Genomic DNA, 14,598 nt, shown 5'->3' on the forward strand with positions numbered 1-14,598 from the left:
CATTTTTTGCTTTAATTCATATTTGCTTTGTTTTCCTAGCTTACTATTGCCGTGGCTGGCTCAATGCCCTTGTCTCAGGGGATTCTGTCCCTGCATTAGCTTTGCTTGCCACATGCTATGATATTGTGTCTAATATTAATAATAATTATTAACCCCCCACGGAAGCTTTTTAATAATTATTAAAGGGGAAGTTAAGGCAAAAATTAAAATTTCACCAGTTGTAGTCTTCGGGGTGCTGAGTCGAATGGTCTTGGTCCGAGAAAGCTGAGACGCTCCCTTCCTACTTGAATCCCAATCGTACTTGCACACTTCCACCGAAACTGGGTGACTGCGCCCTACTAGATGGGGATTTGTATGCAAAATGTCACTAAAAGCGCCATTTCGTTCTTATAAAAGCACGGATGACCGCGATTGGCCCATATGTTGTAGTCTTTTGGACGCTGAGTCGACTGGTTTTGGTCCGAAAAGGCTGCGATGCAGCGTTCCTCCTTTATTCCCAATCGAACATGGTTGAACAAGCGGTCACGTGCTCCTGCGTACACCAGTCAGCTGGTCACCGTGCCTGCAGGGTACAACTTACTAGCTTGTTTGACCTTTTTTTTTTTTTTTTTTTTTTTTGGGTGCAGTCCTGACGGCTGTTTGCCTTCCCTTGCCGGGATGGTGGCCTGGGCATCGTCAATCCAACATCTCTAACAACCCAATACGCCTCATCCCGCGCGATCACAGCCGCGCTCACCACCAACATCCTCGACCAAGACTTCAGTGTGACGGAAGCTCTTGCCAGCGTTGCTTCAGCCAAAGCGTCACAGCGTGCAGATCACCGCCAGAAAGCGAAGACCGACATCCGTGGCTTCGCTGCTGACGCATCGCCCACTTTGCAGCACACAATTCAGTTGGCAAGTGAGCCTGGCGCCTCCAGCTGGCTCACTTGTCGTCCGCTATCCCGTCATGGATTTGTGCTATCCAAAAGCGAGTTCCGCGATGGCTTGGCACTGCGCTATGGCTGGCGGCCTTCTCGCTTACCGTCAACCTGTGTCTGTGGAGCCAGCTTCACAGTAGCCCATGCCCTGACATGCAGCACCGGAGGTTTCCCGTCACTTCGACACAATGAGGTGCGGGACATCACTGCCTCGCTATTGAAACGTGTCGCCAATAGTGTCGCTATCGAGCCACACTTACAACCACTCTCTGGTGAGCAGCTCCGCTACAAGACTGCCTCCACAGAAGACCAGGCTCGACTTGATGTTGCGGCGAGTGGTGTTTGGGGAGGTCGGTTTGAGAGAGTCTTTCTCGATATTCGGGTTTTCAACCCCTTTGCTCCCTCAAATCGATCCTCTTCCATCACCGCTTGCTACCAGCGTCATGAACGTGAAAAATGGAGGCGATACGAACAGCGCGTCAAGGAGGTCGAGCGTGGAACCTTCATCCCTGTGGTTTTCGCTGCAACTGGTGGTACTGGTCGAGCTGCTGCCACTCTCCTCAAGAGAATAGCTGCAATGGTCTCCGACAAATCTGGTGAGCCATACTCTGCAGTGATGGCATGGATCCGCTGCAGGTTCAGCTTTGCCCTTCTCCGTGCCGGCGTGGCTTGCCTGCGTGGTGCACGACGGCTGTATTCGCACCCGGAGGTGGCTGAGTCATCCGCTCGACTCGCTGTCTCGGAAGCTGCCATACAGCACTAGACACTTGTTTATGCCTCGTCATCATTGCTGTTCTCGTATGGTCCATGTATGTAACTACTGGTACTTGTTTTTATTGTATCATTGTGTTACTTAATTCTGCCCGTACAAGAGGCCGGTTTACCAAGTTAAAAAAAAAAAAGTCCTGTCAAGTTGAACTCGAGTTGAACCTTGGTGTGAAAGTTGTCGCCTGCTGGCGTGGTGACCAGGTGATTTGGGCACCCAGGAGCACGTGACCACTTGTTCAACCATGTTCGATTGGGAATAAAGGAGGAACGCTGCATCGCAGCCTTTTCGGACCAAAACCAGTCGACTCAGCGTCCAAAAGACTACAACATATGGGCCAATCGCGGTCATCCGTGCTTTTATAAGAACGAAATGGCGCTTTTAGTGACATTTTGCATACAAATCCCCATCTAGTAGGGCGCAGTCACCCAGTTTCGGTGGAAGTGTGCGAGTACGATTGGGATTCAAGTAGGAAGGGAGCGTCTCAGCTTTCTCGGACCAAGACCATTCGACTCAGCACCCCGAAGACTACAACTGGTGAAATTTTAATTTTTGCCTTAACTTCCCGTTTAATAATAAGGCACTTGTCATAAGTATCCGAACGTTTTCGGTCCCTTCTCATCAAGGATTATACAGGGAATGGCTCAAGTTGGAAAGACTAAAACGTATATAGCGTAAAGATAATTAGACAACAACACTCCTGACAAGGTGGAAAATTATCAAGTTTAGCACGACACAAAACTCGAAGGAAAATAATAATAGTGACAACAACATAGTGAGCAAACGGTTAGTGTCAAGAAACGTGGAAGGCCGCGGAAACGCGAAGAGATGGATAGTGGTGATGCCACGAAGAGGCAAGATGACGGGACATTGGAGGAGACAACACCCAATGGAGCTAAGAATCGCACTTCGTCAATCAAGCAACATCTGTCAGCCCGTACCAATTGTCGTGAGTTGTACAGTGATAATGTTTTCTCAATATTGTCACGTGGTAGATGTGCGTTGCATTTGGCTGTGTTAGAAGCTTTGTATATCCGTAAGTTAGATCCTGAACTTTGCGTACAGAAAGAAAATGTGTTGTTGCTACAATTGTTTGGTGTTACTCCTCGTCGAGGTGGTAACAATGTAACTTAATTTGCTCACTATGTTGTTGTCACTATTATTATTTTCCTTCGAGTTTTGTGTCGTGCTAAACTTGATAATTTTCCACCTTGTCAGGAGTGTTGTTATCTAATTATCTTTACGCTATAATATATAAGTTTTAGTCTTTCCAACTTGAGCCATTCCCTGTATAATCCTTGATGAGAAGGGACCGAAAACGTTCGGATACTTATGACAATTGCCTTATCATGACTGGATGTGTGTTTGCGTGGATATTTGCGACCCATAACTTACCTTCGTTTTAAAGTATTATCCGCCTCCGACCTCTTTTAAAAATATTAATAATATCAATAATAATAAGACCCGTTTTCCCGTTTGTCTCTTTCCTTCAAACTAGTGAATTATAAGACCCATAATCTTTACACACAGGATATGTGCATGATGGTTTCCACGAATAGGCGTGAAACTCTAAATTGTAAAAAAATCAGAGTGGTTCTCGTCTTCCACGGCATGCGTCAAATGCTCAGTGCCAAGTATATTGAGTATTGCTCCAGAAGCTGTTGCTAACGTTACTCGTCTCCGTGGGTACTTCAAAGTACAGGTCCACCCTCGTTAGTAGATAATCTCTGGGCCATCGAAAAAGTTATCTTATAACGAGACTTATCTTGTAGCAGGACTTGCAGCTAGAGGTGAAGTAGGCACTCCTTCGTACTTACCGGGGCTACCCTCATTACAACATAAATTATCGATGCTTCAACTCGTTATAAGATAATTGAAAATCTCCAAGTTACTCCAACATAACTCTTCCTTGAATACAAAGGATCGTCCATATTCACGAATACATAGACATAATACGTTTCCTCTTTCTGCTTTATCCTACGTGTTTTGGCCTTGGTCCTCCATGGTCAGTATTATCTTATACTGAGGGTTTGGCACTCCAGGGACCTGGGCAAAGGGTCGTTATAACGGATTTTATGTAATAACGGATTATGTTGTAACCGGACCTGTGAACAGTTGTATAGACCACGTTTCGCCAGGGGATTTCAGATTTCTATTTACTAACGGGGTTTATGTACTAACCGGACTCGTTATAACGAGGGAGGACCTGTACATGGTGCATACCGTATTATCTCAATCACAAGCACAGTCTCTTGTAGAAGCCCAGTCTCTATTATAAGCGCACTCCAAGAGGGCTTCAAAGATATACAAGCGCAGTGTCCAAAATAAGCGCAGGGCTTATAATGGAGAACTGTATGGATCATGTCCATGCATGTTTGACATCACAAAGTGTCACAAACGCACATGTTGTGGCACAAGTCTGTGAACTCTGAGGTAAAAAGAACAGATTTAGCGTACCAGGGAGTACAAAACTGCATTCCCGATACCTGGTGGGAAGCTTTGTGCTACTGGTGTAATGATAAAATAATGATGACCAATGTACATGTAACAGGTGGTTAAAAAATGATAAGCCTAGTCTCTAGTAGAAGCCAAGTCTCTAATATAATGGAGATAATACGGTAACTGTATCACCATAGGAACGTACCGTTGATGACTATAAGATGATGGCTGCCGAGGTAGAAGACCCAGTTGTCTGCATGCTACCTTCTCGTCCGCATGATCCCAGTGATCATCACACACAGTTCCCCATCCGCCACGTCCGAATATTTCAAGACGTCCTCTGAAATGAGACCCGCCATCCACAAGGCGAAGGTCACCTATGAGAAAACTCACACATATACGCCCGCATATTCACATGTACATACACAAGGGCGTGCACATATACATATACACACATACATACATTTACATACGTACACACATATATACATATACACACATACACACATATATACATATACATACGGACACACAGAACATATGCAGACATACACACATACACACATACACACGTACACACACACACACGCACATGTACATGCATACGAGCGCACATGCATTCACAAGTGAGAAAACAAGCAAGTGTTGATGGATTCTATGCTCAGCTTTAGCAATCTTTCCAAAGCATCGCAGCACTAAACTCTGCTACAGCCACTTGAAGTGAATTCCTAAGAAAATGGCGCTATGCATAATTGCAAGACCAGCCTCAATTTGAAGGTAAACAGTCAGGGGAAGTAAACTGCCTGAAAAGATAAAAAATGCCAGACCCACCAGGACTTGAACCCGGGGACCTTGCTTGTCATGAGCAATTCTCCCATCGACTGAGCTATGGGACCAGGCTGAACCTAGAAGGTGCTGACAAGTTTTTCGGAGTAAATATCCATGGGAACGAGTTATGCAGCAAGTATCCACGACTGTCACAAGATAATAAGCAGTGATAAAGTACGATAACAGGGCACAAAACTGACAGGCTACTGAGACATTCAGCGCCCTGGGAGCTAGCTCTAACACATCTCCTGTGCGCAAACCAACAGCCTTCCAACTTGGAAGGTTCACGGTCCTGACTGCTTATTAGGGATGTTTAGTCCCACATAATCCATGTGTGCTTTACGTGTGTGCACTATGTACGTAATACTCAGCGACGCATGTACAGCCGTTTTCTGATTCTCGACATACTGTGTATGGAGGCTCACCTATGTTTCGCTAGAACGTGAATGAAAATCAGAATGGAGCGCATTGTGCAAGCTGTGCGTCATTGTATTTGGGGGATTGTGTGTTGCGCCCTACACGGGAGCTCGCGCTTTTCCTGCCGACTTGAATTCTCACTTGACTAACTCATGAGCTTTCTTGCAGGTTTGCCGAGTGGACGGTTCGATGGCCTTCTCGTGCGCTCTGGATGGCAGTCCTGATTCAGTCAACTGAGAATTCAAGTCAGCAGGAAAAGTGCGAGCTCCCATATGGGGAGCAACACACATTTCCCCAAGTATCGCTGAAGTCGCACCAACCTCTTCTTCACATCATTGTATTTGATGGAAGGAAGTGCATACACCGTGGCTCATTACTATTAATTTTTTCTCTCCTGTCTGCATCATTACGAATGCGTTTTAGATGAAAGATGCATTCCACAGAACCGCAGTCACGACAATACTCAGCCGTACCTGGCAATGATGAGTGGCTCCTTCCTCAAGCTCCCACAGAGGAGTAGGTGTTGCTCCTCCCGTCCGTAGGTAAACCAATGTGATAGGGTCAGCCCCGACCTAATCTGGTATAAATAATATTGGTACGGCCAGTCTTCCCTGAGTCGTCCAGTATCGACTAATGCCTTAGCTGCCTCTGGTATTTACACTACATACTGGTTGAATGGAGCTAGGCAAACACTGGACCTGACTGACTGAGGCGAGAGCGAACTGCTCACAAGACCAGCAGATGAAGGTGGAACAAGGACATTTTCGCGAGCAATGCCACTGGAGCGAGCCGAATCCACTGTCTCAGCCCTGACATGGACAGCAATGCACTGAAAAGAACTAAGGGAAAGCAACCGAAATGAGCTAAATACACCAACCTGTCCGATGTGTACCTTTACAAAGCTGCAGACTGCTTCAACTTCAAGACGCACAAGAACACTGATACTAGAGTATAGAAGTATAATTATGTACACTTCTTCAATGGCCGAGAGCTCTGTCGCACCCTGTAATAATAATTATGTACACTGGTTCGTAGTATTCGTTATTGCCTGCTACAGGCGTAACTGCTATACCTCTACTTACCACGTCACATCGCAACATCATACCATCACTACATTCCTACAATCATCACACCGCACGTTCACTACATCACTACATCACTACATCACTACATCACTACATCACTACATCACTACATCACTACATCACTACATCGTTGCACACTTTCACTTCATCACTACATCGTTGCACACTTTCACTTCATCACTACATCGTTGCACACTTTCACTACATCACTACATCGTTGCACACTTTCACTACATCACTACATCGTTGCACACTTTCACTACATCGCTACATCGTTGCACACTTTCACTTCATCACTACATCGTTGCACACTTTCACTACATCACTACATCGTTGCACACTTTCACTACATCACTACATCGTTGCACACTTTCACTACATCACTACATCGTTGCACACTTTCACTTCATCACTACATCGTTGCACACTTTCACTACATCACTACATCGTTGCACACTTTCACTACATCACTACATCGTTGCACACTTTCACTACATCACTACATCGTTGCACACTTTCACTACATCACTACATCGTTGCACACTTTCACTACATCGCTACATAAAGTCATGTAGTTTCACCTAGTCATTACGCACTTTCACTGCATTGCTAGTTCCCTACAATTATACTATCATTAATCATCGTGAATGTCCACTATCATTGCACACCTTCACTTGATCATTTTAAGTATCTTCACTATGTTTTGTTTGTTTGATTTTGATTCATTTTAGTTCGTTGCCTCAACAGTACAATCATACAACTCCAAAGATGGTTGGACAGGAAACGAAATAACTGAGGGTCATCAAGAATGGAGTGGGCTATTAAATCACTATACACTTTCACTGCAGCGCTATTTAAGTGGGTCGTTAGGGTAGCACCTTGTCACCTTGTAGAAATCACCTTTTAGCGCTGCGAATGATGAGTTGCCCCCCCCCCCCCCCCTATTAGCCCCGGACTTGTTCGTATAGGTCTGCTCAATCTCAGAACAGGTAGCTGTTTCCAACTTGTTAGGTCTCGTCAGCGGAGCTCCTGGTCATTGGTCAAACTGATCGCAATGCAATGCCAGTGAACAACGAAGCTTATAAAGCCTATACATTTCTTTCTTACTCTGCTACAGCCACATATTTTCTTGCCAAACATTTCCCAGTTGGTATACCAATAAGATATCATATTTCCATTCCAAAGTTGGGAACACCCGACTTCAAAATGTTGCCATTGAAAGCCAAGACCCTGTCGTTTCCTTATCCTCTCATGTCTCAGGGGTCTGCCATGCAAACTTTACCTCTGTCACGCCCCAGATCTGACCTATTCGGAACAAGTTATGACGTCATCATGATGTAACCGAATTCAATGAAAAATCTAGTTGCTGCGACCGGGTCACCGGAACGGCTGCTCCGATCGACCTGGCATGTCCACAATCAAATAAATTTCCGTTTTACTAAAGGTTGGCAATTTGAAAAGTTGAATTTCCCCTAAAGACGTTCAGCGCAGTACAGCTGCACCAATACACAGTATAGACTATAGAGGATGATGAAATGATGAGTAGGGGTGTTTAATAGTGAGTCCGCATTTGTTTAGACCCGACAATAAAGACTGAATATTATGATTACAAAGATAATAGGAGTGATGGAGGAGAAAAACTAGATGAAGACAAATGACGAATTCAGAACCGGAGCAAAGGTTCGCTCTTCTTAGGCAATAATCGTGTACGATGAGCTAAAGGCTACCAATGTTAACAAACGATATCTTCCATGAATACATGATCAAGCAATAACGTTCTTTCGAATTGGGGTTTCACCCCCACGGCGATCGATCTTCAGGCACCGAAAATAACAACAGTGCAAGCTAGGGGGCTACGGCCTTGACCATACAGATAAAATTATGGTGGGTATTGCCAACAACTTTCAAGTCAATATCTGTCCCAGCGACATGACACTTCTTGAATAGGTCACACTAGGTGATGGTTTGTGCTGTGTACACTTGCAGCTAGCTCGTTCGAAGGAGCAAATATGAAAACGTGACAACACTGTGAACGGCCTAGGAGAGGTAACTTTAATAACCCTGATTTATCACTATCATAATTATTGTTCCTCACACCTATGAGCGACAACGACTCGCGCTGCTGTCTAGTATTCACAAGAATTCATGACAGAGAGTAGGAGCGGATAATGCTCCGAAAATGTTCGTATAATTCTAATCATAATGCGCCAAAAACTACCTTGTAATGCTGATTATAATGTTTCAACAAGGGATATAATGCTCTTGGTTTGGAAACCAATGGAAGAAAGGCTGCACATTGTCAAACGTCCAGGAAAGGATGCATTAAGTCAATCTGCCTCTGAAGCTGCTACAATATCTCTCACGAGCTCCACCACTTCTTAGCACTACAAGACATGATCGCGTCTCCACCGGCTGCTCTCCATTGCTACTTTGATGCAGGGCTGTGGCTGAATAGTGAGTGTATCAGATCTTTTCCCTTGCTTATTCATGTAGTGAGAGGTGACACCATCATTGCTGGTGATCATTTGGATGCTGGAAGCTTATCATGGGAAGTGCTGGTATTCCTGCCTGCAGACAAGCTGTCACTGCTTCCAATCTGTGAAAAATGTCTTCATCTGAAACAGCTCACGTGAGGCCAGTTCCTGAGAGACGATCTCAGATCGGGATCCCTCCCACTTGCGGAAATCCTGAAAACACGAGGTCTGAAGCTATTTTGCCGCTCTACATCCTCTGCTTGCGCTGTCTTCTTCTCCTGAGGTTGCGCGGAGACAAAAATTTTGGTTTGCCACAAAACTATTCTTTTCTGATAGCACTTGACTGTAGGCCTTGCATTACAATCGTCCACGACGAACTGTACGTGCTTTACCAGGAAAGTAAGACACGCACTGCTGAGCACTCAAATCGACTTGGTACTACGTCCATGAGAAATTCTAGTTCTTTTCGAGCCTGCTGAGCTGGACTCGGCAAAGACAGTTTATTTGGAACAAGCTCTTTCTGTTTATAGCCGCTCATTCATCCAGGTCCAAATTTATCAATGGATCAGTGTTTGCTTCAGTATCGCTAGAGATGCTATGGCCAGAGCTTATGGCATAACAGGTAAACTCCTCTTCGTCTGTTTGATATTCACTTCGCGTACGTCTAGTCTCATCCATGGCCCTCCATGATTTCTAAGAAAGAACTCTTCGTAAATCATCGCTACGGATTTTGTGTAACAGCCTGATCAGATCAGTAACTGTTGCAACATTGGGCATGCTACATCACCTGTACATGTACATTTACGTAGTCAGGTAAATGTAGCATAGTGCTAAAGGCGTTACGTGTCTACAAATCACAAAGTCATGTGCAGGTACAATACGTCAATACAATGGCGTTGCACCTCATGGCTTTAACCGATTGTTGCTAAAACCTGATATTTCCCCACATTATTCACTATGAAACTCGTTATGCCGCTAAAACCTCACATAATGCTCGTCTTGATCCTTTCTAATGCTCCATGATGCTCTGATGCTCGGATAGTCTCATAATGCCGAATATAATGCTGGCATTATCCGCTGGACCCTAACAGAGAGTGTAATAAAATGCTATCCAGGCTGAATGAGGCACCAACTTACTCACTCTACGCAAGCTCAACTGGCGGACTACAGACCCACTGTGTAATGAGACGGGAGCGATGCTTCCGGTCAGGTTTTCCCAATGAAGAATCAGAGGGTTCCCCGTATCCGGTATGCTCTGGATGTCGGTCATGAGTCAGTCTTGCGTCAAGCCAGCGTGGGCTGAGGCTAGCGTGGTAATTGCAGGATTGTATTATTGATACATAACATCTCACTGCTCTCACTTCTCTCACTGGTCTCACTGCTCTCACTGCTCTTTCTACAATGCCAATGGCCAGCCATGCCAACGCTAGCTGTGGATTACTTTGCAAAAGTTGCGCAGCGCATGTGCTTCTGCAGCAGTTCTACAGTACATGTACCTGAGAATCAAACCGGACAGGTGCGTTGGGAGACGGGAAGGAGGGGGGGGGGGGGGGAGCGAGTTCAGGGCACACCACCCGCTTCATGATCTCGCAAATTACTTTCATGCTGGCTGTCGAAATCTACATAAAGGGATAAACCTGGAGGAAAGTTAAGGTCCTGGTACAGTACGGATTTCGAAGCGTTTATTCAGGCTACGGTCGACTAGGTACTCAGCACTCTGAGTGAGGCCAGGTAACATAGATGCAGCTAACGAGGTTCGCCCCCTTATCGGGCATTGGTTGTGAGACTTACCCCCTCACCCTCGCTGTTTATGACGCTGCATCTGCCACCCGGGTATCACAGGCATGATGGTGGCCTGGCGCAAGCGTTACTTCTCTAAGCTGATTTTGTTTCTGAACACGTTAGCGGTGGTAACACGGATGTACGACCTCTCTTTTTAAATTCGGAATAGAGTAGATATCAGACGGTATTGTGTGGTACGGTAAGGGGTTTACAACATGATAATAATAATACAGAGATGTACTAGAGTTAAAGAGGCAGTGGTTCAGGAGCAGAGTCAGCACTCATACATCACAAATTGCCTTAATCCAGTCGCATCCCTCAGGTATGCGCCGGGCGTCGCGCAGCCTCAGACCTGCGAACACCGAACACTGCGAAATGGTGCAAGGCGCAAACGTGAGTGACGCGACTGGATGTCATTGAGCAGCAGAGTATTTGCACATGCACATACACTGCCAGTCATGCACAATGCCTACCCACTCGAACTGAATTCTAAACAACAAAACACAATAATGATCCTATCCTCACCCTGTCGCTGGGCCACGCATTGATGATGCCGGTCAATCGATGCTAACAACAGCACAACAGCGAAAACCACCACGGCCGAATGACTTGCTTCCATTGTGTGCAAGACCACTTAGTCGTTTTTCCGGCGAGGAAACACGATAATTATAGACTACCTTCTTGGAAAGACGCGAACTTCAAAAACCGGTACTTTCCAAACAATGGTCAGGACTGGGCTTCTTATTAGCCAATACACATGCACATGTATATGTGGCTGTCCAAGGAGCATGAAGTGATCCTACACCGAAGAGCACTGCAAGGCAATGAAGCAAAATACATGTATGGGTCCAACTTTAAGTCTAGCTTGCTTGGTAGATGCAGTTCTAACTCCCTGCATTCAGCTGTAGCTTAGCCTTAGGCCGTCATTACACCACGTTCTCCGACTCCCGTTTACGTCTACGTCTATGGTGAAAAAACCAAAACGGGTGGTCGTGTCATCAGACAGGCACAGTTCTTGACGCGTACACGCAGTCAGGTTTTGTGGCGAAATTTGAACCCACGTACATCGAAGTACAGGGTCGCTCGGAAAAAGGCTGGGGGAGATACGCACGTTCACACAAAAAGTCGTATACCCCCCCCCCCCCCCTCTCCATACCACGTCTACGTCTCCCGTTTCCTCTGCTCCCCTTTTCACCCGTATACGGATCATCATGACAACCGACCAAAAACTCCTTACGTGGACGTAGACGCAGCGCTTTGTACCATGGTGTGATGACAGCCTTACTAGTAGTGGATCGCATCTAGACACTTACCTACATAATACATGTTGGTATTCAATGTACAATCATGTAGACGTAGTTACTGGTTGCAGGCGAACACTGTCTTCGAAATACTTGTTACGTTTTACCCCACTCGTTGTGATGTGTCAAGAAATATCCTGAACTCTAGCTACAGTGTAGTCCGTATCCTCACCGATCAGACGTGGTTTATCGAAGGCATCCTCCAAGCCTCCCCAAACCAGTCGGATATGCTTGTGGCAGCGGAACGTGCAGGATCTCTGACACGCATCGTCACAGTTTCGCCGGCCAGATGTAACCATTTTGTTGCAGTTCTAGGTCAGGTGTGACTAATAACAAACAACCGGTACTCACTGCACACAGTGTACTAACATGTGTGATAATCACATCACTGCCTGCTATCATTAGTGTACTTGTAGCTCAGGTTGAATATCGGTAGATCTAGTACCACACCAGGCATATATCAGGCCAACCACTCACCTCTCTCATCTGTTTTGGGCTCGGCGCCGCATTAGGATGGCAGTTTCGAGTCATTCATTGAATTGCATCTGCAGCTCCGGGAGTGGCGTCGATTTCGGGCCTTCTCAAACATACCTGAGCCAGAGCGGTCTTCGGCGGTTACAAGGCATTTCGAACAGGAGTGTCTGTTTGGTTTTCCAGTGAGAATGTGGGTTGTTTATTTTATGTCGGTAACGGTTAAGGATTGTGACGGTGTAATGGAGATGGATTTTCTGTCTGCTATCTATCTGTTGGTCAATACAATCAGCCTGGGACGTCCATCATTGAAATCAGTGCGCAGTTCACTACACATGGTGATAATATTATAATCGTTATGGCGTGTGAGCTCATCTCTTAACTGTCTGGACAGTCAATCACACTGATCGCTCCCCACTCATTGAGAAGCCACCACCACCTTAAGTATCAAGGCGAATATGCCACTACATGTACTTTTTGTTGAGCGTTGGATGAGAGGAGCACAACAGACCCACCAGAACGTGGTCCAAGACCAAACGTCACATTCGATGCTTACCATGCATCCCTCGTGCCCGATCGCGAGCTCCCAATTTACTGTGGGTCACATCCGGTCGTAACATCCCATGGCCTTCCATGCAGGACCGCCAATCCTGGACCTTATGGCATCTGTCTCTAGGTCAGGGTCGTAGACACGTTGCCAGCCAAGCACACAGCAGTTTGTTTGTTTTGTTTGTTTAGCTTTATTTTACTTCACCAGAAGCACAGGCAAAATCTGCCTTCTCACTGGGCGCATTGCCGCAGTCATGCATGTCATTGGGTTTCTCGTCTCCGCTATTGAACTAGCAGACAAGGAGCTTCACAAATTGTGACGGGTCGCGGGAAACACAAGTCGATCGCGGAACCATCCGATAGACACAGCCACTACAGGCTCTCTGGAGGTAACTTCCTATTTCCCGGCTGGCCGAAAGCAGACTCTTGCAATATTTCTTTTCACATTTTGAACTCCTAATTTGAAAATATTGCACCCAGGTTCGTGAGTGAGGATTTATCACATGTGTGTGTATGTGTGTGTGTGTGTGTGTGTGTGTGTGTATTTGAAGTATTCATTCTCCTGGGTGGTTACCAACAGACAGTGCATGCCGGAGTATGTGGTGTGATGTGTGTGCGGAAAAGAAAAAAATGAAAAAAGACCAAAAAATAGGGATTCACTGGCCAGAAAAAGCTACTTCATAGCTGTGTGGTGTAGACCAGGCTGAATAGTGGCGGTCAATTCTTCAGCCTTGCAAGCTGTTGAATGGTGCAATCCCAGTACAAGCTGCTATGGCTTCTGCTGTAGCATCGCTATCATCGCCTGCGGCGATGGGCGTCCAATGGTCCAATGGTGTATTTGAAGTATACATACCTGTTAACCATGGACTACTTCTTGCTAGATTAACTGTTGTGTAATGAATGGTGCTAGTGAAACTTTTATCAGATCCACTCTGATTTAGCCACCCACACTAGTAGCAAGTATTACCTTCACTGGGGGCAGGGGTAACTGCAGTTGGATCCCGGGACGGATACCCTGATGCCTTCAATCCTTTTTCTGCACCTTGTCCTCACCCACTTACTGAGGTGTGGTGAGCCCATAAGTGGGATCATTTCAAGTCCACCCTAGTTTGGGGATTTCAGGGGGTGTCGGCCGTTGGGTGGTTCAATGGCCAATTGAGTCATCTTTCCAAGATTCCTTTTGAATCTCTCTCCCCTCTCCCACTCAGACCCACGTGACCAGTTTGGCAGTGAGCAAGTACAAGTAAGTAAGTGTGTGCACACGTTGCTATGTCTAACATAGCTGTTCGCTATCATCGCTTCCGCGATGGGCATGTCTGAGGTCTGAGGTGTGCGTGTGTGTGTGTGTGTGTGTGTGTGTGTGTGTGTGTGTGTGTCAGTTTTACTCTTTCATGCTCATGACAAAATGTCAATATCGCATGTACTGCTTAGGATCTACACTCAACTGCTGCTTGATTTATACAATACCAGCTACTTGCTACCAATTACAGCACCAACGACTTGGTAATCTTCGGACTAACATCACCACTTAGATAAGGTATGCTAACAGCTGAATTAGCTCATATAA

General features: G+C 45.9%; 1 protein-coding gene across 1 annotated transcript in view; it reads right to left on the reverse strand.

Moving 5' to 3' along the window:
• The window catches only part of LOC135819279 (sushi, von Willebrand factor type A, EGF and pentraxin domain-containing protein 1-like), a 29,313-nt gene extending 17,716 nt beyond the window's left edge, over window positions 1-11,597 (reverse strand). Inside the window, exons 1-2 of the mRNA XM_065332455.1 lie at window positions 11,236-11,597; window positions 4,330-4,501 (exon numbers count right to left, since the gene is read on the reverse strand). Coding sequence (XP_065188527.1) covers window positions 4,330-4,501; window positions 11,236-11,329 — 266 coding nt within the window. The 5' untranslated portion in view covers window positions 11,330-11,597. The remainder of the gene's footprint in view (window positions 1-4,329; window positions 4,502-11,235) is intronic.
• Between the last annotated feature and the right edge of the window lie 3,001 nt (window positions 11,598-14,598).

The sequence above is a fragment of the Sycon ciliatum genome, chromosome 6, assembly GCF_964019385.1.
Source record: "Sycon ciliatum chromosome 6, ocSycCili1.1, whole genome shotgun sequence".
In the NCBI taxonomy this organism is placed as follows: domain Eukaryota; kingdom Metazoa; phylum Porifera; class Calcarea; order Leucosolenida; family Sycettidae; genus Sycon; species Sycon ciliatum.